A 25,129-nucleotide genomic window follows, 5' to 3' on the forward strand; every position below is an offset into this window, starting at 1 on the left:
TCAAAACCATTTTGGAGGTTTAACAATAAATTGTTGTTTTCATTATTTTAACACTGAAATAAACATGCTAACCGACAAACCAGCCTCTCTAAAGTATCTGTACAATGCTTCCCAGTAACAAGAGGATCTTCTGCTGCTTTAACTCATATCCTGTAACTATTATATCAACAGTATGGCTTAATTCATATCCAGCACATTCCTCTTACTGATTCCATTGCACATATGGCAGCATTTTTTCCGTGTGAAGAGTATTCTCTAATGTCCTTCATGGGCTTCACTGTTCTCTCTCCCTCTCTCATCCTTCCACTTGAGGACAAGTGTGGATGAAAGGGCATCCAGAAAAGGAGATGTAGTAAATGAGCCCTATTCTGAAGCCCTTATGTGATCATGAAAGTGCCCCCTGGGTCCAGTGTAAGCATCCTGTGTGTTAGTATTGAAGCCATTATGTCTACAGACATTTAACAGGGAAAGGTGAAGAGGCTGGGAGGAAAGTGCTCTGATTTTGGTACTGCAGAATTGGATCTTTCATTATAAATCTTGATTCTATTTATTAGAAAAAGCCATTAATTGGCAATTTCTAATCTCAGGAGAGTGAGTGCTGGTCAAAACATTGTTGCTGATGGTTGTAAGGCCTTGTCATAAAATTAATAATATTAGAGAGGGTCCAGAGCAAAGCCAGTCTGTGGGCTGTGAATGCTGTAAGGGGCTGCAAGCTGGTGTTGAGTGAAAAATGTGTCACTGTCTCTCCCTTACAGAATTGCTCCTTATTTCATAACCTATGAGAGGAGTAGAAAATCCTATAGGGGAAGAGAAATTCTTTCTAAAAGAAGCAGACAAACATGATAAACAAGTGCAGAAATGCATGAACTGTCTGAGTGATCCCTAAATAATAGTGATCTATAAATAATTCAAATTACACATACAAGCCACCTATGAAGTACAGAATAAGTTCTTTCATTTGCTTTCCCATTTCTAAAAATGTCTAGAGCATTTTCAGTACCCATGAAGAATATTTTTGTTTTATTTTAATAGAGTATAAAATTGAACTGTCAATCCTCTGAATTTCAGTCCATTTTAAACTTGGAGCAGGTTCATCCTGAGTTGCCAGTCAGGCCCAGTTTTAAGCAAACCTGGCCAGGTTATTTTGTCATTGTATTCTGGATGAATTTTAAAGTTCATCCTGTGGTTTTATGAGTCCAAAGAAAACATAATTTAACTGAACTGCAGAAAATCCCAAACAAAACCAGATAGGTAGAAACTAAAGAAGAAGAGTGAGTCTTGCAGAGCATTTTCACATGGATTTTTCTAGCTTCACTTTCAGTTATAATTGCAGGTGGTTTGGGGAATGAAGCCTAATATTTAAATTAAGCATAATTTTGCTACAGACTTTTCATGGGACCTTGGGCAAATCACATAATCTCCTTAAAGTTCAATTCCCTTTCTCTAACACAGTAATAAGATTAGTCACCTTCTTTGGAGAGGTGCTGTGAAGATAATTATCGTAAAGGTCCTATATTAGTCAGATTTTATTATAGCAAAATCCATGTAAATACCTGAGCTGCATGGATATTTAAAATATAAATCCTACCGCAGCTCAGAAGCAGAGTTAAAAGCAAAAAAAAAATAAAATTGTTCATTTGAAGAGTGAGTTTGTTGCTGTCAAGCAGTATATGTTATAAATAATTTGAAATGTAAATAATATATTTTTAATTTCTTTTACATGTATTCAAGTTTTGTAATTGAAATATTTATATGCTTGAAATGGAGTTGACTGTGTTAAAAAAAAAGAGGTTTAAAATGGTTTCTGAAACACATATTTATTATTTAAACATATATTTTAGCTGTAAACAGTCTAACATAATTGCAACCTTTCTCAGCCAGGGAGAACTAAATAAAAACTTAATTTGTCACATTAATTTTGTGCAGAAATGCAGATACCCTAAGCCAGTAGGTTCAATTAATCCGTGCCTCCCATATTGCTTTATGAAAATGACTTTAAGAGCCCGAGATATTTTTAGAATTCAGCAAAATGGGCCACCTAATGCCTTTTTTTTCCAAGGGACTTTCGTAACCGACAAACAAACAGGGTTGGTATATCGTGTGCACATGCTGAATCTGGACAGACAACTCCCAGCAAATAGTCTGTTTGCCAGACAGACTCTGCCTGTCTGTTTGTGCAGTCCACAGACAGACAGAGCTGTTATTTGTAGGTTTTTACCCAGGTTCTGGGGCTGTGCGTTATTGCAAATATTCCAAATAGGAGCTGCTGATAAGAATCCTCTGTTGTTTCTTTCTCTTATGGGGTGCTGAAAATCCAAGAGTCAAGTTTCAGGGCAAATACAAGATTGTGAAGACAAAATTAGTTTCTTATAAATATTCCACAATATTTGCTTAAAATGAACTATTTCTTCAAACATTTTCCTGCCAAGAACATTCCTCCAGCTGTACAGAGTCAGCTGGAAGCAACTTCTTTTTCTTTTATATTAAGAAAAGATGAAGCATTGAAACATCTTTTTTTTTTTTACCTTTGTACAGCACAAAACCAGAGGATGACTTTTTGGTTTGGTGGTTTGTTGGTTTTTTTTGGGTTTTTTTTTTTACTGCTGCTGAATCAAATTCTGTGACATAGTTTTTTATTTTGCTTTTTATGTTTGTTATTGATTTTGGAAGTCTCTGTTTTTGAGTGCTTATTTTGGAGCTCTGACTCATTTTTTAAAAATGAGTAGGCACCCTCTTTTTGCAAACCAAGGCTTATTAAGCAGCATCTGGATGCCCAGAATTGAGGCATGCAAAGTCATTGGTCGTTTTTTAAAATATAGGCACCTTAAGGGTTCTGTTCTCGCTGAAAGCTGTCATTACCTTCAGTTGGTGGGATTTTTCTTCATTCCTGTCCTAATGGTCCTCTTCACACAAAGTCAAATTTATGACTGATTGTCACCATTTCCCTAACCACAAACCAGAGCTCAAGCATGCAAAAATAAACTAGTGACTCAGATTAATGACATCTCCTTAAAAAATGTCACTTTTAAAAAAAGAAAGTAACCTGGCACTCTGGAGAGTGTGAAATGATGCTGTATCACACAAGAATGTCTAGAATATAGTAACAAACCACAGAAAGAGGCTTGTTGTACACATTCAACCCAAATGTGTTTTGGATTTTGAAGGACATGCACCTCCCACCATTCTGAATATCTCCAACTCAGGTTTTAATGCAACCCACTGCATGTCCCAGATGAGATGTAGGAATTTACACCAAACAGCTATAATGCAGTTGCCAGGTAGCTTTATGTCCAGCTCCATTTCTCACTTTGCTAAATGCTGGAATGGAGGAGGAAGATGGATCTGGGATTTTGGCCGGTGGGTTCATGTCCAAATCACAGGTTAATACCTTGCTCAAGATTTACATTTAAAAAATGTTTTCATAAATGTACATGAGTAATGTTTAAGAATTCTTAGTTCTCAGCATGTCATTGCTATGGTTGTTTTGAGGTCTGTTAATCCACCAAGAGTTCCCAGCTGAGGTGAGAACACACAACTGGCCATGCTGGGCCTCACAAGCAGGTTCATCTTGCTCAGTTTCTTGGGTTTGGCATTGGGCAAGGACAGATGTCTGTAAAAAAAAATGGGGTGAGCGTGTCATGATGCTTCACCAAAACTCTCTACCAGTCTTCAACTGCTTGGAGCTCAGAGGCTTCCAGAACTGGTGTCTTTACTTTTAATATCCCTGCATGGTAATATCTTGCCTATTCCAGATGCTTTACGTGAAAATATGAGGCAGATTATGTCTTGAAGTGTGAAAGGATGGTAGGAAAGGGTGGAGTGAGTTCCCAGTGTCAGACCACAGGTTGACAATGTAGACAGGAAAGCATCCCATAATCCTGGAGTTATTGAAGTCAAGGGCAGATTTGCTTTTGCCATGGGTGGGCCTGCAGTGCCCAGAGCTGTGCAGCACCAGTTGGGTCATGGGGATTGCAAAACAGGGCCAGGGGAATTTGGAAAGCTGGTCCCAGTCCGTAGCACAGATCCTGGCAGCTCTGCAGAATCAGAGTTTGAGACCGAAGGTGGGTTTCACAGGGCAGGTTTCCATGCATAAGGGAATATTGTTTGTCCCTTAAAGACAATTTCTTGATATGACAGCAATATAGGGAACTTCTAGTATGCAATCAAGCTGTCCAGTTCCCCTCTGTGTGCGTGAGAACTGAAGGCTGACCCAGAACAAAGGTCCTCCTAGCTCAGCACTGTGTCCCTGACAGTGGGCAGGCACAGATGCTAAGGAGAAAAAGCAAAAGGAAGAGGCACATGTATTCTTCTGGTATACCTCCCAGGCTTTAGTTCTAGAGAAGAGAGGAATAAAATACATCCTGAGCATCCTAAACCATAGGACTTCAGACATAATGTTCACCCTTTGGGAATGTGTGGGCGACATTATTGTATATTTGTGGTTTTAAACATAGTTAAACTTATTTACTTCAGAGCACAAAGGAAAACCAAACTGTTTGTGGAGAACAAACCAGGAAACTTGCCTAACTCTCCCCAGCTCTCTGTAACAATGGACCATAAATAGGTCAGACATTTCTTGGGAACCAGGGAAGATGAGTATTGGAAAATGCCACAAATTATGTTTAAGGAACATTAAAGTGGTGACAGACCAGTAAATGCTGGGAAATTCAAAGATACAACCAGAAGCTGCCTGTATGGCTCATGCCAGAATGGGGGTGAGGGATAGAAGGCTCATGCTCATGTAGTAACATGAGCATTTTAACCTTTACTATTAAAATCCTTGGCTGTTTTCACAAATATTTTTTCCCTAAAAATGCCAAAAAACTTTTCTCGTCTTGCCAGTTCACCCAGTTAACTAGAACCACTTGAGAATGGGATTTATCTCAGTTATTTTTGGCTGCCTACAGTTAAGCATCTAGTCCAAACTTGTCATCTTGGTTTACTGGAGCAAGGTAGATGCTTCCATAGAGTAGCTCATCCCAACATGAGTGAGAGGTGTCTAAAGCACTGGAAATCAATTGCTATTTGACAGAGCTTTCTGCCTCTGCTGACTGTTGAAGGCATGGAGAGAATTGGCTTGGACTTTTGAGCTTAGGTCAGCCCAACTGTAAGACAACACAGTTTAAGTAAAAGCATTCCTTGGAAGTTTGGTTTTTGGTTTTGTTAATTTATTTTTTTTTTTTAACTCAGTTGATAGAGTGAGTAATTTAGCAAAAAAAGAGGCAAGTTTCTTTTAGAAACAAGTAAGTTTCTAAATCACATAATTTTGAAGCAGAGCCTTAAAACATGTTCTTTGGAGCCCACAAACAATAAGACATTAATCCTTCCATGATAATTTCTAATATGACATATGGCTTCTGACTTCTGTAGATGTGAATAACTTTTGAAGCATTTGATGCTGGTAGTTTTGGTTTTAATGTTCAGCTTGATTTAATATTAATTTTCTTAATTTAAATATGGAGAACTTCCTACTGTGTATGCCATTTCCCTCCATAGGACAGATGGCTCTCAGGCAGATATTATTCTCCTTCTGTGCTTTTTTTTTAGTCCTGTGCCCTAAACAAAGAAGTGATTAAAAGTCTGGGTTTTGGTAGGACCTTACAACAATGCTGAAACATTTGGTTCCTAGCAAAATAAGGTTAAAATTAGCTTTTTATTTAAAAAAATCTATTGAAATTTATTCCTTAATCCAGCATATGATTCAATTAAGATTATATAGCAGTTAACTGTCTGGATGGCGTGTTCATGGCTTTGCTCACTGTCAAGGTGGGTTATGGTCTTGGTCTTCTTTGCCTCTTTAGAGGTGTGTTAATGTGCCACAGTCAGAGAAGGATTATCCATGTACCAGAGCTGTATCTTTGTTTCTGGACACAGCCGTGTCACCTTTTCTATGTACCTCTTCTTACTGTTCTTGTCAGAGAGATTTGAGTTAAGCTGCCATGAATTGAACTCCTAGATGTCTCTACTATTATTTTCAGAGACTGTGTCTTAAATCCAGTCCAGAATTTAAAACCCTGGGCTCGGGCTGTGCAGTGAATCTCAGCCTGGGTTTGTGCCATGTTCACACGTGTAACCATGTGTCATTTATCAATCAGGTTTGTTGGACATTGTCATGACCTCAGTGTCCACCTGAGCAAATGCAGGCATCCTGCTGCTGTAAAGGAAGTTATTGCATTAAACCAGGACTAATGCTTGTAGTAGGAAGCAAGTGCCTGCCATGTATGAGAACAGAAATAATGTTGTTATGGCTGAGGAAGAGAATGCTTGTAAATATTATAGTCACTGGCTTTTGTGTGGGTTACATCAAGATTGTATTCAAACATTGACAGGTTAATTACATGTTTCAAAGCTTGTTTACTATGATCTGAGAGGAAACTGTTATTAAAGAAGTGTTCAGCGTCTAACAGTGCTTTTTTTCTTTCTTCTCCCTTCTCAATGTTTTCTCTAGCTGATTACTCCACATGCCATCCGCGTACAGACGCCTCCCCGACATATCCCAGGGGTTGTAGAAGTCACATTGTCCTACAAGTCTAAGCAGTTTTGTAAGGGAACGCCTGGAAGATTCATTTACACAGGTAAGGATGTTTTAGTAGTACTAGATACAAGGTGGAGAAAAAAAGGGCAGGCAATGTATCACACTTGCAAGGGTATGTATCACACTTCTGCTTTCATCATTTTATTATTTTGGCTGAGGATGTCATTGAAGGCTCCAATTTGAGCTTGGATTCAAAAGTGGGTGACTGTGGGGATGAGTCTGAAAACATGCCAGTGTGGGATTTTTGTTTGCTTGTTTGTCCTTGAAATGGGACAGCTCTTTATCCAGCAGGGGGGGGAGGAAGGAGGAAACATACTTTCGTACTGAAAAAGAGGAAGAGTGCAAGCACAGAGAGCCAGACACACTAGTGCAATCACAAACCTACCTTCCAAGAAGGATCCTGCTAAATATCTTCATCTCATGTTGTCCAACAAGTTGGCCTGAAGAATTATTAACAAAACCCCCACACTAGGATATTGCAGATGCTGTCATTGTTAAACCACTCTCAGTAGTTGTAAGAATGGCCTAGAAAACAAATCAATTAGCAGCCTAACTTTTTAAAAAGAATGTGTATCAGTGATTCCTCAGAAGGTGTGCATGCTACAAGAATTAATGACTTTGTCCAGGTTTTGATGTTCTTGTCATTCACATTTGCAGATAGGGCTACTGCTGTAATTGTTTGCCTGCACTGTGGTTCAACACAATCCAATGCAATTCACTTCCTCATCCTTGATTTTCCCTGAAACTTTAAGAACAAGATATATCATAAATACTTGTGACTATGAGGCATCCTGAACTCCACTGGGCACATATATTGCTCCAGCTGTCAATTTATACACAGGGACTCAAGGCAGAGGAGAAAATTCTGTGCTCCAGCTGGGCAGCAAAGCTCTCATTTGAATTTTCTTAACACTAAGCAAGTTGAAGAAAGGTGTCTTATAAAGCTCTGTTGTCTTTTTCAAATACCCTCTCCCCCAGTTGGGATTATGCACTGGGTTTCTTTAAACCAGCTCTTAAAATGTTCATGTATTGCCTTGCTGGCCACGAAACAGGCACTTGTGGAGACTGTGTGTGTTTATTTGTGAGCATTACGATTTCAACAATGTGTAGGAAATCTGTATATTGGACAATACACACCATATCAAAAAAGTTATTCAGAGTTTGAATGTGTTGGAACAAATGAAAAAGCAAAGGGTCAAATTGCAACTGGTGCAAATTGATGGTGTGTGACATGTAACACATGAGAGTGTCGACCAGAACTCTGGACTGTCTGACCATGAAGCCTTTCCCTCCTCACTTTCTTACTTGCAGTAAGTTATGCTCTGCTTTGTGTTGCCTCACTGGGGTGACTGCACCTGGGCCTGGTGAAATGGCAGATTTGCATGTGGAAGGAGAAGAAAGGGGGGAAACCAGCACCCCTCGACTTTGCAAAGAAATGTTTTTTTATTTTTTGGGGAGATTTAAATGAAAAAATGGCTTGGACCCATTTTGGTGTTGCTTTCAGATCATCTTTAATTAGCTTTTCCAGTAAAAAGGAGGGCAGCAGTTTAGCTTATCTACCCAGAAGCAGATGGCTGAGTGTGGAAATAAGGTGTCCCAGTAGGGAAAGTGTTTCCATATATGCATTTTCAGGTTGGTGTTTAAAACACATTAGTTTTAATACAAGAAATGAAAGTTATGAAATACTAAAAAATAATGATAAAACCAAAGGTGATGCAGTTCATGGACAATTCTCTTACTTATGCAGTTACTTATGCAGTTACAATAGATACAGAAAAGCGCTTAACTTAAATCCTACCTCACACAATTTGCATTTTCCTTTTAGAGGCAGCCTGAACTTAAAAGTGGCTTTTTAAAAAGGACTAAATGAAACTAAAATAAAAACAATTAAGGCATCCTGACCTTCAGAAGTGCCTTCCAGCCCTTTAAACAAAATGCAGGTTCAGTACACGCCTGCCGATTAGTTTTAGTTAATTGAAAATTATAGGATTGACCCAAGAGGAAAATTTTGTTTGCACTCCAATCACTTTTACAAATTAAGGAAAATTACCACAATTTTGTTTAGCTAAGGTTTCACACTGAGTTCACGAAATTAGCTCAGCCATCCCAACAAAGTCAGCACTTTGTTAGTGAGCACTAGAAAAAAACTAATAGTCTATGGTGTGTACAAACGAAGCATAGAGAAAGCTATGATGCTTTAGAGAACTAGGCCAAGTGGTTTTAATTAGGATTATTGGTTCATTGTAAGTTTTGAAGAACAATCAAACTAGCAGATTAGCTGTTTCTTTTAAAGCTAGAATTTCTTGCCATTCATTTTTCCCATGAGAACTTGTCTTAACTCCCACATAGCACTATTTTTTTCTTTTTTTTTTCTTTTTTTTTTTTTTTTTAACAAGGCCTGCAGGAAATGGACCAATTGGAAGTTGGGATACAGTAACATTCCCCAGCATCACTCCAGCCGATGGGAGTTATTCACAATGTTCTTCAGTGAACTCAGTGTTCTGGAACATATTACAAAACCACAGAGGCCAAATGTTTTCTCAGAGGAGTTTGGCCTCTGTTTTTGGCCGAAAACATTTCAGCATCACTTGCTGCTTATTTACCCTGCTATTAAGAACAAGAAAACGGCAGAGGAGAAAAAGGCTTGGGGGGGAGGTGTGGGGAAGCAAAAGAAAGTGTATGTGAGAGAGAAAAAGACCTGGGGTTTGTGGGCGGTGCAGGAGTTGATCAAGCGTAGTTTCCTTTCTGGTGAGAATGTCCCTGCTCGTTAATGGTCCCATTTTGTGGTCAGGTCTCATTTAGAAGAAATTATTTTTAATCAGTGTTCAACAAAATATCCCCTCAAGCCACCTGGCTGTAAACTGTTTTTTTCTTACTGTTAAGTAGTTAAGTTCTCAGAAGAAAATACCCAGTGACCCATTAATTTTAGCCTTTCTTTCCCCTTTAACTGCAAATAAGTCAGTAACATGATCTCTAAGTAGTCCATGTGCCATCTAGGAATCAAGGTCACATATATACAGAGAAATCCTGGCTTTTGTGAGTATTTTTGAAAGAAATAAACCAGTGTCAACCCTGTGCTTACAAGAAAACATAAGTTTTTTATTTTCCATCTGCGGAGCAAGCCACTAGGATGCACTTAGAGAGCAATTACTTCTTAGATTTTAAGCTTTGACATTCCTGAGAGAACATTATTAGAAATACAGAAGTCTGAACAAATCTTTCATGTGTGTTCATTTTGGAATAATATTAAAAGTCCATTTTGCACAAAGGAATACCCAAACATGCTGGTCGGTGTATCCCTGTGGTCCTCTTCATCTCTAAGTCTCTTCTGGCATTGGAGAGCACTGAGTGAATTAAGCTTCATGTCACAACTTGGGACATGAAGGTATGTGTCACCACCATTATTTTAGGACTGGAGAAACCGGGATAAAGAAAAAAAGCTATTAGGGATACAAATCTGTAGGTAGTTTGGCAAGGCAACTCAGGGCATATATGGTTGAATTGGTACAAATTTGTGATACCTAGACAGGCCTTTGGGATTTTGTTTTGCTCTAATTTAAAAAAATTGATGCATCCTGGACAGCATGATTTTCACAGGCTAATTTTGCTGTGGTACTAAAGTGTGAGATTTTGAGTGGGACTGCATGAATGTAAGTGAAGGTAGAATTTATTTCACTGCATATTGGAAAGGACATATGGAAGGTCCATAAAAATGCATTATGCTGTGTCTTCTACCACCTGCTCAGTTTAAGATTTTGTGCTTTTATTCCCAAACCAGAGCAAAGGACTACACAGGGGACAGAAGTACAGAGCTTTGTCACCAGAGTTATGTGTGCAGCATGGGGTTAATTACAATTGTTGACTGAATAGTATCCCAAATACTGCTCCTTCTTTTTGAAAATAGGTTACATGGTTGGATACAGTTGGAATTTAGGGGCCATTTTAATTTGCCTTGCAGGGAGGCTGTGGGCTAAACCCTTTGTGTGCTGACAGGGCACCCACAGAAACGGGCAAGTTCCCCGCGGTTCGTTTGGGGTTTGATACAAGCTGTGGGATGTGCTGCATCTCTAGAAGTGCTGCTAACAAGAATGGGTGCATGGAGGGTCAGTGTGGACACACAGGACTTGCTTTGCAGTGGGAATAACCCAGATGCTGAGTGCTGATCCTCCAGGATAACTGTGCTGAGGGCCGAGTAGGTCAGAGTGGACACTGCCGGGGCCGACCAGCGCTTGCGTTACCCTGTTGGCCATTGTGTGTGGAGGGATGTAGAAATCCTAGTGCTGTGAAGGTCAGGATATTCACAGAATTTCTGGGAAACTGCTTCTTTCTCTGAAATGTCATAGGGCTTCTCAGGGAACTTTACACTCCCCTAGTCCCTACAAAGAAGAAATAGCCTCATGTGGAAAAATCCTGCTCCATCCTCATTTCACCCTCTATTTACTTCTGAAAACATCTGAGTCTGTGTACAAACAGGAAGAACCTTACAGATTGCAGATTATTTGGTTACCATTTCCACAAGTCTCAGTTTTAGGTGGCTTCATTTTTAGGTTTTTAATTTTAAATGGTTTAATTTACAGAAGCATTACAGAAGCAGTAGTTGTCTTCTGAGAATTATTCTCTTTTCACTTTTTTTAAATCAAATACCTTCAAGAGTGAGAGACCAAAAACTACTTGTCACCATTTAAAACTTCAGTCCATGGCCTTAGAAGCAGAGGTTGAAGTCACGTACAGAGATCTAGTCAGAACTGGAACCACTTAAAAACTGATCTTGAGTCCCTAAAGTTTCCAGCATGGTAAACTTCAATGATTTCCTTTGGTAGCAAAATATTCTTCTTTCAAGAAGGCCCCAATAACTATGCAAAGTTCAAAAGATACATAATCAATGAAACAATCAGTTTTCAGAATGGAGAGTTCTGGAGCTTTTAGACTTAAAAAAAGAAGATTAAAATAAGAAAAAAAGGAAGAAAAAAGAAGTGGTGAAAAGAGACAAATCTGGCTGTCAAGAGGTTCCTGTAGCCCCACTGGAGCCTTTCTTGATCCCTGTAGACTAGAGTTTGACCCTTACACCAGCTAACCTTGGTCATAGCTGTATCTCTCTTAGTTCCTGAGAAATGTTAAAACCTAGTGCCAGTTTTTCTCAAAATCAGTAACACACAACCTCATTAGTTTTACAATGCCTCATTCATGTGTGTTTATTATTAAATCATGAGCACTTAAGTAACTGATCAGTATAAATGAGGAGAGAAGGGCACCATCAACAGAGCAATAAAAATAAAGGAAAAAATCCAGCATCTCTGATGATGTCTCAGGTTTTATCCTGACATGTTTATAAAATTCTTCACCTTTAAAGATACAATCATTAATCTGAAATGAAATATAGAGCACATCACTTCTCCAGAAGACTGACCAGCTATGAGATCTGGTAGCTAGCAAATTAATGCCATTTGTTTTTAACAGCAGTTTTTTCTGCCTTTTACTAGTAAATACCAATAAGAGTGATAGAATAAAAAGTATTGGATGTCTTGAAGTTAAATAGTCACAGAGTGCTACAGAAGAACAGAACAAAATCCTTCAATATAAAGAAATGTATAAAGTTTAAAATAAGAGCTGGTGTCTGTTTTTAAAAGTAGAAGAGTCTTGTGCTGCAGGTTATCCTGTACTTTGCATGCTCCATATAAAATCTGTTCCTCAGCTCAGAGAGACTCTATAGAGGAGAGATGGTAAATCCTTAGTGCAGCACAATCAAGTAAGGAAGAATAAAATTAAATTGTTTGTAAATGTAAACTTTGACTGGTAAATTTAATAATGCCACAGTCACTGGAGAACTGGGTGCAGCACTGCTGGGTCCAGGACACTTGCAGGTAAAATACAGATGGGAAAACAAGGAAGGGATTGGTGCAGTCTCTCCCTCCAAGCCCCCTACATCAGAGATGTGATCTGGGTGCTACCAGACCTTGAAAAGAGAAGTTATCCTAAGGAAATCTCTATTTGAGTTTAAGCTTGAACCTGGCCCTTCCTGTGTTCCAGTCCATTAACTCAGTTGCTCTGCTGAGTCAGTCTAAACACCAGTCTAACCACCATTTTTTTAGGGGCAAAAAATGGTTGCAATTGTTTTGGAACAAGACTTTCTAGAGGAAATAGTTTCAGTCTTTGTTATTTGGTGGTGCGTTTGGGGGTTTAATGTTGTTCCAAAAGTGTTTGAAGTTTGTTAGGACATGCCCAGTGAAGTGAAGTGTGGACAGTCACAGGGTGGAATATTAGCAATATTATGGTGGTTGGTTTGGTTTGCAGAAATTCAGGAAAGGAAGCTGGGAGGAATCCTAATTGATTTCAGAAAAAACAGTGTTACCAGACAGTGAGAAGATGATGGAGGTAAACTGGAAAATCCCTATTGTATGCTCATAGGAACACAGAACCCTCCTATCTTTGGTATTTCTCAAACACTGGCAGCACCATAACACACTGCAAAAAAACAATCACTAAAAGTGTGCAGTGTACCTGTAGGACAGCTTCAAAATGAAAGCAATTACAGCAACCGTCAGAATAGAGCTGGCTGTGAAGGAAACATATTATTTTGCATATTTTATGTATACACTTCCCAAGAAATATGACCTTTATTTTCTAGTTAGAGGGAAGTGCAATCAGAGTCTACACAGCAAAGGGTAGCTGGATCATTAAAAAGAATATTTTCTCTGATATTAGAAGTCTAAATGGGCACTAGTCCTTATTCACAACCTTGGCTGTTTCTGTCTGCCCTGAGTTAATAAGTGATAAGGCCAAAAGAGAAATAAATCACTGAAGTCCCTGTCCAAAGAAAACATATTGACTACAGCCAAGCAAATAACAGCCCATAACCAATGGTCCCATTCATCATTCACGTAATAGGGATATAAAGTATTCTCTACCTATGAAACCATGGAATAGGAAAAAGCCTGATAAGCCCCCAATCTAAGCTATGTGATTTGATTATTAAAGGACATGAACTGTTTGTCACATACCTTTAATCTTTAAGATGTGTTGCCATTTCTAAACTATAAATTTGTGGTGAAGGATTAGAAAGCTATTAATGATAAAGGTATAAACTAGACTTTATAAGGATTCCTGCAATTGTCATGCAACCCTGTAGACCCTTGGAACCTTAACCTATTGAATGTGATATAACATAGTTATCTGACCTTCATAGACAATAAACCATTTTTGCTTTTCAAGTTCCAGACTTACTCTGTGATAAATTAACCTCTGGATTCACAAAATAAGCCTTATAAATTCTTTTCTTTATCCCCACTCCAAAACATTTAAATTTTCATACCTTTGCTTCAAAACTCTTATTCCAGACTGAAATTATCAATATTTTTTTTTATTCTCCTTTTACCTCATGTCAGTTGATACGATATTATTCCTTTCTTTTTTAAAAAAAAAAAGGCCAATAAAACAGAGAGCTGAGATGAATTTCTAAAAAACCTGAATTGTACTTTGTTTCTACCAGGGACTTCACTTCCTTGTTTCTTAATGTGTGGGTATTCAGCTGGGACAAATGCCACAGAAATGGACAGTCAAGAGTAGCAGCAGTGGATGTACTGATCACCTTAATGCATTTTGGTCCTGTGCTCTGAGGACAAGGCACTATCTTTTTGCTGGCCCAGACAAGTCCTTGACTACTTGTTGCATATTTCATAGACTGTTAGCTGGGAATTCTGACTGCCTCGTGGGTGTGTATGTACCTAACTCATCCTTCCTGTGCTTCTCACGGGGTGCAGCAGGTTTTGATTTCTGCTGGAAGCAGGAGCAGGATTTACTGTGTGTTGTTGAAAAACGGCCAAGCTGTGGCCAGACTGTCAGAGGTGCCCGTGCGCGGGCTCTGGTGAGGAAGCCAGGATGTGAGTTTAGTGTGCAGCTGCCTGAGGCACGCTCTTGCACAGCACTACCTGCCAAATAGCCTCCTTAAGATGTGCTTAATCCTTTGAGGTGCTTGTTAGTGAGGGCTCATTTTGCTTAGGCATTTTGTTCCAGAAGTGCAGGCAGGCTGGCTGGCTCAGACCAGCGCTGTGATGTGCAGCATCGTTCCCTGGAGGCAGGACTTGGGCAGCCTCTCCTGCTTCGTGCTTGTACCAGCATCCCTACACAGCCAGTAATGCTTATCTAGCCTGGTTACAGCTCGCTGACAGCAGTGACTACAGAGTAGATGTGCCTCAGTATAGCTCATGTCTACAGATTCAGGCTTTTTTGTTAATATATAGATAAAAGGAAAATCTTGTACTTGTAGCCTTTCATCTCAGTGGATGCAAGAGCAATTTATTGCATGGAGTGTGAAGTTCTTTGTACTTTTCTGCTATCTTGCAAGAACTCACACAGACTCTTCTGCTTAGTTATGAAGATATCAAGTGCATAAATGATGTGGTCTGCCGTGGTGTCTGGATAGAGATGCTGGAAACAGTTTAGTACCAGTATGACTGGGCTCAATCCTCCCACTGGCCCAAACTTTGCAGAGTTGCCTCCTCTCCATCGTTGCAATGACCATCATTACTGTATTTAAAGTCAGTTTGAGTATTTTTGTATGCAACACTGCAGTCTGGAGTGCAGACGTACCCTGGGAGGCTGGGGAGACATTGTATTGTTGGGACCACAGAAGCCAAGAAAGATGAGCAACTCAGAAGGGAAGGGAATTGTAACCACAGAGTTTTAAATGATGTGAGGCATGTGGCAATGGTCCACATTTATTTCATGATAATGGCAGACTAAGGTCTTATAGAAGTTAGAATTTCCTTGAAGATTCAATCTGCACAAAAGTTTCAACAGCCCCAACAAACTTCCCTAGGACCTTCTGGAAGGTCACTATCATTGCCCAGTTGTTGCTAAGGGAGAACATTGTGGTGCTAATATTACTGTATTTTTTTTTTAATTTTCAAAAAAATCTCAAGACCAATAGTTTAATGTCTGTGTATAACTGTATAACCTTCACTGAAAGGTGTTTTGCCACTGGATCTTGCCACTTGTCTGTTGTGAGCTCTGCAGTTAAATACAGACATTACATTAAGTCTGACAAGCCAAGCATATGTAGATTTTATTTTATTCCACAAGGTAGGACAGAAGTTATTTAATATATTACAACACAAACATGTTAGCATGATGTAAATTAGACTCAGGTTTTGCAGCATGTCAGCTATTCTGCATTAACTTCTTTCACACAGCACCAAACTTAGAATGCCAATGACTGGATAGTTCATGGCAGTTTCCACCTTGGGGAGACAAGTGTGAGCCATCCCTTCAGTATCATAGTAAATATCCTTGATTTGGTCCTTGAAGACCTACAGTCTTGCATAGTTTGCCCTAAGGTATTCAGATGACCATACCTGTTGTTATTTCATCTCTCAGTGTCTTCTTTAATATCTATCCTCTCCCCTCCTAAACATAATTTTTCTTCTTTTTCTGATTGCCATAAATTGTGGTTAACCTCTTTGCTTGAGGAGTTGTGGACTTGAACTGCTGTTGGATAGCACCAGGTGTCAGCATTGGTGGTTAAAAAAAGGAAACCCCATGCCCAGCTGACAGTGTTAATTAAAAAAAAATTCCACCCCCCTCCCCAAACCTAAAAGAACCCAACCCAAAAAACATAGTGAGAACCCTCACACAATAAACTAAGAATGATATTTTTTTTTATGACCCCATGGGACAGAAAATCCACATGGAAATCAAGATGTTGTAAGAGTCATCTAGCAAAAATAAATATTTGTTAAAACAGAAATTGGTGCCAAACTCTCCATTTTAAATTCGTGAAATTTACAGAGCAAAACCTGGAATACCTATGAATAATTGTGGAACTTGCTGTACCTTGTCTGCTTAAAGGATAGAAACCTAATGAACCCTTTGGAGCATGATGCCTGCTTGACTGTCATAGATATCATCTTAGATGTGAGTGAATCATGATCAGGAAACTTCTCTCTGTCTCTGTCTGCAGATGGGCTCTAAACAAATGTTTGAAGAAGCAGGATGAGAAGCATTACACCCTCAGTGCCTCACCTGCCAGGTGCTGTGTAGGAAAGTAACCATTACCCCAAATACTGCAATCCCTGATAGTTTCTGCAACACATGTACTTATGGCCCCCTTTCTCTTTTGTTTCGCTTCCCCCCCCCAACTTATATCCAATTCCTAGCTTTCAGTGGGATACTTTCTGTAGAAGACTACAACTTTTCAAGTAAAAGTACAATTTGTATGCTCAGGCATGGTTCTAGTAGCAAGCTTATATTTGTAAAATTGAAAGGCAAGATTTTGCTGCCAGAAGTAACTATGAATTCATGCTGAAAGGTCACCTCTGCAAAGGAAATATTTTTTCCAAATGTAGATCTCTGACTAGTTTCACCACTCCAAAAAGAATTTTCCCTAAAGTTCACATGCATGTCGTGCACAGCTACTAGAAACAGTCACTACATCGTTGTGCCTAAAAATAGGTCTTCAGCTGTCTGTCATACTGCAAAACAATAATATTTTCTCTCCAGGTTTTTAATTTTGAGGTACTTTTTGTTCCCTTAAATCTTTTATTGAACTGTGCATGTCATTTATTCAAAAGGATGAGAGTGAGCCATGCCCTGCCTATTTACCTTAGATTGTATTTTCCCTGGGTGTTTCCGTCAGCTCAGGATCTGGTGTTGATAGAGGGGGATCTCTGGGCAAGGCACAGGTCTGGCATGCCAGGGATAGGAACAAGAATCTGCCCTAGTTATAGTTTGTTCTGGAATGAAGAATTTAGTTCAAAGGTCCCAAAGACAAGGCCAGTCTGCACATTGTTTCTTCACCAAAACTGTTCATCCTTGCATCGCTTGCAAGTTCTGTTAAAAAGACAAATGAACCTTCTTTAAATTGGGGCCTAAGGGAAAGGATGGAAATGACCCCCTCCCCTCTCCAATTTCCCCCATTAGACTTTTTTTCACAGATGTTCATGCTGATTAGAGTTGGGAAATAAGGGTATTTCTGTGGACCATGAATATTCATCTGTTTTTTGGCAATGAATTTCCCTCAGTTTCCCTGTAGTGTTTTGCTCCCTGTGAGTGTCTGAACAAGTGAGTTTGCTGAAACAGTCTGTTTTAAGAAAAAGCCAGAGTGTGCTATGGAAAGTGAATTTTCCATGGTGTATATGTCTTTGCCCAGACAAAGGCAAAGCTACATAAAGATACAAAACTTACTGTTGGTTGTTAAGAAACATGACTCAAAACCAGCAAACACAGAGGTGAGGCGATGCCCTCTCTGAACATATCCTATAAATGGAGAATTTAAATCAAAAGTTTGTAACAATCCATTCTGTAATTATCTATCTCTAAGGATAAGGTTAATCAGAAAAACTATTTGACAAATACTTTCATCTAACAGGATAACTGGAGAAAAATATCTTTTTGGACAGTTACTGAGCAGGAATGGTTTATTATTAATTATTTACTCCACCGTAGTACTGATGCCTAGATTTGAAGAAACTGCTGGACTTTCTCCTTGAGGGGTCTGTGATGCCATTCCTAATTAGACCAAATGGATATGAGCAGAAATCTGTACAATTTATAGCAGAAAATCCCAGGGATTTTTTATTTTTCCTTTTAAAATTTTTAAAGTGTTATAAAACATTGAATAGAGATTACTGTAGCTCCTACTGCTTGATCTTGTAATCCTGCAGTAAATGTGAGGATGGAAATTTTAGCTGAAGTGTGGGGTATAGCCAGGATCCTGCCCTGCAGTCTATGAGCAGCCAGGCCAGGCAGACTGCACACAGGATTATGGCAGAATTCCTCCAACTTCAGTGGGAATCTGCATTTTCCTTTCAAATTGTAACATTTTGGTCTTTGGGATCACCAAAAATTGTCATTATTTTCTGCGTAGCAACTTATCCAGCATGTTCTGTGGAATAATGTACACAATTTTACAATAACTATGTAATTAACTCACTTTGCTACTCCCCTCTCCAGGGAAACTCATGCTTCTATTAATGCTATTAGGAAGGTCCTATGCATAGAACAAAGAAAGTGGTGCAGCAGATGAGTTAACATGATTTGATTTGCAGATGCTTTAAACACTTAGCAGGAGACAGCTACGGAAGCTAATTAAATCACTCTAAGGTGCACAGGATTATCTGCTTTGTAAGAAACAATTTCAGTGAATTATGGTCGCCCTTTAGCTGAGGGGAAGTAAAAAGCATATTTGTTTGGAATTAAATTTCCCACGCAAAGTGCCCATCAGACCTCTCTTTCCCTGTATTTCTAAAATAGTCTTTTGTAACAAGTATTTTCTAGGAACCTGAATTTGGATTTTGTAAGCGTGGCGCTGCTTCCCACTTCCTTACGTAAAAATTTTCCTACTTAGCTATTGATTAGGATCTGCCTTTAAGCAGTGTCTGGAGTAAAAAATCGTGTTGGTACATTCACTCCCTCTCAGATACTGCATCTTATTTAGTGTACCGGAATTCCCAGTTTAAAGTAATCACAAAATTTATGGAGAAACGGATAAAAAAGGTTGTAAAATATCGATTTGGGGAAAATAATAACACAACTCATCTATAATAAGAAGAAAAATGAAGCAATAATTCAGGTGTATTGAACGGCTTGCTGCTGGAAATATTGATCCAGTGCTTTAGTGTGCAACATCGCACCTAACATTGCAATGAAAGAACAGCACTGCATTCCCCTGCTCATTATATCCCAGACACTATTGCCTTGTTACACAGGTCCCACAGAGCCTGGACTGCCAGTAGGAGAAGAGAGGAACCCCCAAAATAACCACAAACCTGTAATATCTTAATGCCACAATATCCCCCTGTAACAACATGCAGACACTGTGCTCCAGTGCTCCTCTTACGACATCCCTGTAGTTTGGCTTATCTTGTTTGGCTCTTGCTCTCTCTGCTGTATCACACATATTGCCCATGTTCTGTATAAATGGTACCTCTGTACTGTTTCTTTTGATAGCCCATAATCAGAAATGGTGTAATTGGGGAAACATGCCTCCCTTAAATATTGACTTTCAGGATCTACATATAAAAATTCCCTATCTCATTGCAGTGTTTCCTTACTGTGGCAATAAGCAAACATTGAAAAAAAGGACAGCAAAGGTCAGTGGAATTTTAAAATAAGCGCCCCGACATTTCCACAGCATTAAACTCCATCATGCAACATTGCATTTCTGTTTATCTGCTGACATCTGCAAAGGTACCACACTTGATTGTTTGGCATAAATAATTTAGCAGCAAGAGTTTTATAATGAGCACAGATAAGATTTACCTATGTAAAAAAAAATAATTAAGAAGTAAGAAACTGTGTGAGGTACAAAAATAGTGAACTTCTGTAAGAGGGCAACGTTTTAGGACTTGTGAAGGCAGACATGCATCCTGTTCTGTGAGGAAGCTGCTCTGTATGTGCTGTAAACTTACTGCATCCCCCATGATCATTATCTAGAAATATGAGCAAGATGAGACCAGATGAGCAAGTTCTGAACAGATCAGGCCTCCTGCAAATTTCAGCTAACATTGATCTGCAGGATTTGCACTGGATCCTCAGCATTACTGGGCTTGCAAGGCTTGTCCTTTTTCCCCCCTTTAATCCATACAACGAGGGAGGGAGAGTGAAGCAGACACTTCTGCTCAAGGAATGGGGGGAAGGGAGGAAAAATGAAAGGAAGAAAATAATCTATGGCTGACGCAGAGGCCAAAGAAAATTGCTTTCTGTAAACTGCAAGGCCCCGCAGTAAGACTTGAACCGTCGATACCAAAAAGAGCAGGGGTTGCAATGGCCATTGTGTCTCACTGTGTGCTGCTCTCCCAGGCACAAGTTCTCCCTCCATCCAGGCCTGCTTTCCCTGGGCAAGGAGGGTTGAGGGTTGTGCTGTGGCTGCAGACCTGGTAGGTTTAAGACACCTTTCATTTGCATGCTCACAGATCTACGCTGGCTCAGGAAGCAGAAAACGTGCAATTGTTTTCGTAACCTAAATAACATTTCTTGTTTAGAAACCCCGGGGGAAAAATCCTTGTCAAGCTGGCAGGCTGAGCTGGCATGATGATAAATGACTGAGGTGTGTGTTCTGACTCTGCGGGGACACGTGGGGTGAAGAAAACCCTCTTCTCCTGCACTCTTTGCATCTACAGTCAGGAAGGGGCAGTTGCATACTGTTGCCTCTGGAAAGAAGTAGGACCATGCTTTTCCATTCACTGAAAGAATTGTTTTCTCATTGAGGTGTTTGGGGTGTGGCATCTTTTTAAGGCACTGGCAATGCCTGTGGGGTTTTTCTGCCTTTGGTGATTACAGTCATAGGACAGACAAAAAAATGTGGGTTATGGCTGACACAGGAAACAACTATGGCATGGGGTGTCAGCAGAGCGGTTAAGCAGTTTCATCTGTTCACACACATGTTTTTTTAGAAAACAGTTTGAGACTTACAGTTATTGGCCAATGAAAGTTTTCCTATGGAAAAAAATTTCCTAGGGATTTGTGTAATAAAGTCTAAAGCTGCATGAAATACATCACAGATATTTTCTCAAATTTGTGCAGTGATTTCCTAATAGCTTTTGTCCCTTTAGATTTTACAAATTTGGTAATTTGAATTTTTATGGAAGTTGTTTCCCCCCCCCAAAGTACTTCTTACAGTGCCAGCATTTTTTTTTTCAAGGAAATTGGGTTTTTAGCATACAGTTTCATAATGAAAATTTCTTTTGCACTAAAATTCATTACATTATTTACTACTTTTTTTCCAGAAGCGCTGCACATTTTAAAACATTTTAAAGGAAATTGGTAAAGGTTCAATTTTTACAGACATTACTATCCAATTTTCACTATATTTTTCATTAAAAATTGTGTAAAGCAATTGATATCCTTTAATTTTCAAGAGCATCCTTACTTAGAAACAGCCAAACAACTTAGTGGAATTCAAGAAAACTCTTTACGTTACTTAAATGCAATATTAAATTAGAAATCTAATTGTCAGTCATTGCGCATTTTTGTGGGAATATTCTAAGATTCACAACACCTACAGTCCTTACAGTAAGTCTAGATTGCTTGACTACAAACATTTAGCAGCTTTTCCATCTTGTATTTTGATCTCTACAGTTCCATTTCGTAGCTGTGCTCACCAGTAGGTTTGGTTGGACTTGGGTCGTCTCCCTGTACATCCCGAGTTAAGCCCACTCACTTCTCTGCTGGCAGCACTGGCAGGATCCCCTCTTCCCATTTGCTTGATGCTGCTCTTACCTCCTCCAGGGCATCTTCCATCTCCTTGAAAGCCTCTCTTGGACCATTGCTGCTGAAGGAAAGATAGGTCGCCTTTCATATGATTTAAAGTCCTAATATGTGTATTGTAATTGTAAGTACAGGTACCATGCACTGATTTGAGTCCCACACACCTCCTGGACAAAAGAAATATTATCTGTCTTCTCTTGGTTTTCATTTCCACTCTTGTTTTGTGAGTTCCATGTAGGTAGTTATCCAAGCCTTTTTAATATGGTCTGAACAGGCACTTTGACAATTGCTGGGAGAGCAAGATGTTATGTACACAGTGTTTTCTTATTAGAAGACTTCCTGTAACACATGTATGCAGCTTGAGTTCTTTTAAGCTCTAGTCTGGTAAAACAGAGGGGGGAAAGGCTAGAGAAATGGTATTATCTTGTTAAATTGCTCAGAGCTTATTTAGATATCGAATTACTTGGTATTTTTCTTAGTACATCGTACAGTTGCCTTTTTTTTTTCTACAGTCATCTTTTTTTCATTTTGTACTTTGTTATTCTGATGATGCTGAAAGACAAAGAAACAAACTCCTCTCCCTAATTCACTCCAAAGAACGTACCATCTCTTTCTATTTTCTTGTTAAAACCAAATTGTGTGCAATTTGTAGGAAATGGAAACCACATTTTTCACTTAACTTTCCAAAATTAAAATTTATGAGGAAAAAGAAGCAATAAAGCAGTTACAATCTGGTCATCTATTATTATCTCTGTGGTTGGAGTAGTTCCACATTTGAAGAAAGTGACACCAAAAGTTTATCAAGCTCGTGTTTATCAGAAATCTCACTTCTCTTATTATTTCAGACCACAAGAACTGCTGAAACTAGTATTATGCACTTGGAAATTATCTTGGTGAAAAAGGACTTGGGTGATCTATAAAAACAAAGCTTTTCTTCTGACTGAGAAACACAGAACAATATTTATCTTCCTTACTCATTCATTTTAGAATGTTGATGTTAAAATAAATTTAACAAATTGTGCTCCTTAAGGAGATTTAACAGAATTCATTGTGAACAAGCTTAATTTTCCTCTAGAACTATTTCTATGTATATGTTTCACATTCTTCTTTTTCTTTTGCTGTTGTGTTTCCCCTCTACTGCATTGCTTGCTCCCTGAGAACAATGGGAATGACAGTCCAACGCCAGGAATCTCGACTGCTCCAGCTCTAGAATGTTAGTGGCACTTGCTTTAGTTTTCTCATTTTGCCTTTTTTGTCTCTGAATTAAAATCAAGCCAAATGATGGATGCCCATTACAATCAATTGTTTCAGACAAGCCACCAAAAGTATTGTAGGTTTCATTTACATTTAATCAAATTACACTTTATTTGCTATTCAGGGAAATGAGAACTCTGCAGTAAATCAAATATTTCCTCTCCAAGGGCCCCATTCAGCAGAAAATATCCACAATCTTCCAAGCGGGTGCCTCAATGTATGTAGCAAATCTTCCAGAGGGAGGAGAGCTTGTGCCAACAAACTTTCTATTGCAGTCTCTTTTCAACAGTTTTCAGGGTTGTGGACACCTAAATATTTTCCAGGACAAATGCAGACCTTTGAACAATGAATTGTGCGGTGACTTTGAGCCTGCTGGCAACTGACTTGCATCTCTTTTAGTTCCCTTACATGGGCCACCAAGACACATTTTCAGGACTTCTGGAGTCCTGGACTTTTGTGACCACGGGTTGGAAAACGCTGCTCTTTCCTCTGTATATTCTGTTGTTTAAATGGGACATTAATGACAGTTGCTAAATGTTGTTTTTGGGGGGCGATCTTCCATGTCTCCAAAAGATTTCATCATGATTGGGAATAAATTAAGAATACAAATTAATTTTAAAAACTTCAAATAGCATAAATTCTACTTGAAGGCAATAGTGCAGTGTTGGGCAGATACTAATTTTTACTCATCAATGCCCTTTGAAGTTAGAAACCTTTATGTGCTTTGGAATGGGAGGTTATCATTGACTCACAGCTCCTTTCCTATGCAGTTTGCTACTGAGAAATTGTGCCCAACAGGCAACTCTTTACCCTTGCCCAGCACAGCACAAAATAATGAATTTTGAATTTGGAACCTTGTGATTATTCACGGATTTATTCCACTAAAACTTGAACAATAGCAGGATCTCGGTGTTGCCTGACACTACCAGACAGCGCAAACTGCAGGTCCACAGCACTGGTGAGCAGCAGCTCATCATCCAATGGCAGAAAATCCTGTTTTTAGTCTCAGGCTTCTTTTGTAATTTTGACTCTGTTACTTACAGTCAGAATTTTAATTGCATTTGCAGTTCTGAAAGTTCATTTAGGTGCCTGCTGGGATTTTTAAATAGGCACAGGTACCTAAATTTTATGGCTTTGTGGTTATTTGTTCCCCAGCTCTAAAACTGAGAAATAATTCAGGACAACTATAAATTACAAGGAATGTATGATGCCAAATAATGTGGAAAGGGTTCTTCTACTAAGGCAAAAAATCACTGCATAGGTACCCAACAAAGAGGGTCACTTCACTCTTCCTATTGGAAATACAACTTTTTTGCAGGGGAAATACCTTGAAACTTAAGGTCCCCACAGCCATAACCTGATTGAAATACAGAGCTTTTAATGCTAAAAAAAAAAATTCTGAACAAATCATGTAATGTGTTCTTTCATCCAGTGGGATTTGAAAACCTAACCAATAATAAATAATGATTTGCATGCTTAGTAGTTAAATGTAATAAAAATCAACCCTGACTGCTTTTTCAAGAGTATTTGAAACTAAATTCTGCCATCTGACACGCCAGAGTTCAGTGGGTCAGTTTAGCTGAAGGAAGATGAATGCTGCCTATAGAATAATATGGTATTTCACAGCAAAACAAGCTGTAAAGCAGAGTTGGACCTTTCCCTTTCCAATTATTTAATATGAGAATATTTGAATCTTAAAAAAAAAGTATTTCTTTCTAGTTTTGTTCTGGGTGCCCAGGAGATGATGTATTTAGTTTCCTTTCATGAGTGTTTCAGTACATTTTTTACTTTATACTTGTTATAAACTACTGAAATAGTAGTTTTTGAAGGGGACTTTGTCTGTTATGCTGCTTGGGGGGGGAGGGGCAGAATTACAGAATGAAAGGGAACAAAGGAGACTGACAGGTAGAGCAGGGGAATCCCGTGGGAATTTTTGCCTCTTTTGCTCATTCACTTTTGTTTTGTGCAACAAGCAAAGTTTGGAAGTAAAAAGTGACATTAGATTTTCCTTTGCTACTTGGGGAAAGCATCTACCAGCTTGCATGTCCTAGACTTAAATATCGTTGCTGTGTCTCTCCCAGCTTTGGCTTTGATGAGTGAGGATCCATCTGCTCCAGCAGGATGCACAATACCTTGTCA

At 39.0% G+C, this 25,129-nt stretch overlaps 1 protein-coding gene across 8 annotated transcripts in view; it reads left to right on the forward strand.

The window, feature by feature from the left end:
• The window catches only part of EBF1 (EBF transcription factor 1), a 273,326-nt gene that overhangs the window by 203,950 nt on the left and 44,247 nt on the right, over positions 1-25,129 (forward strand). For all 8 annotated transcript variants that reach the window (XM_027643601.1, XM_027643602.1, XM_027643594.1 and 5 more), the window contains exon 10: positions 6,449-6,575. In XM_027643601.1, the coding sequence (XP_027499402.1) occupies positions 6,449-6,575 (127 nt within the window). The remainder of the gene's footprint in view (positions 1-6,448; positions 6,576-25,129) is intronic.

Source organism: Corapipo altera, unplaced genomic scaffold (genome assembly GCF_003945725.1).
Source record: "Corapipo altera isolate COAL_440 unplaced genomic scaffold, ASM394572v1 75, whole genome shotgun sequence".
Lineage (NCBI taxonomy): Eukaryota > Metazoa > Chordata > Aves > Passeriformes > Pipridae > Corapipo > Corapipo altera.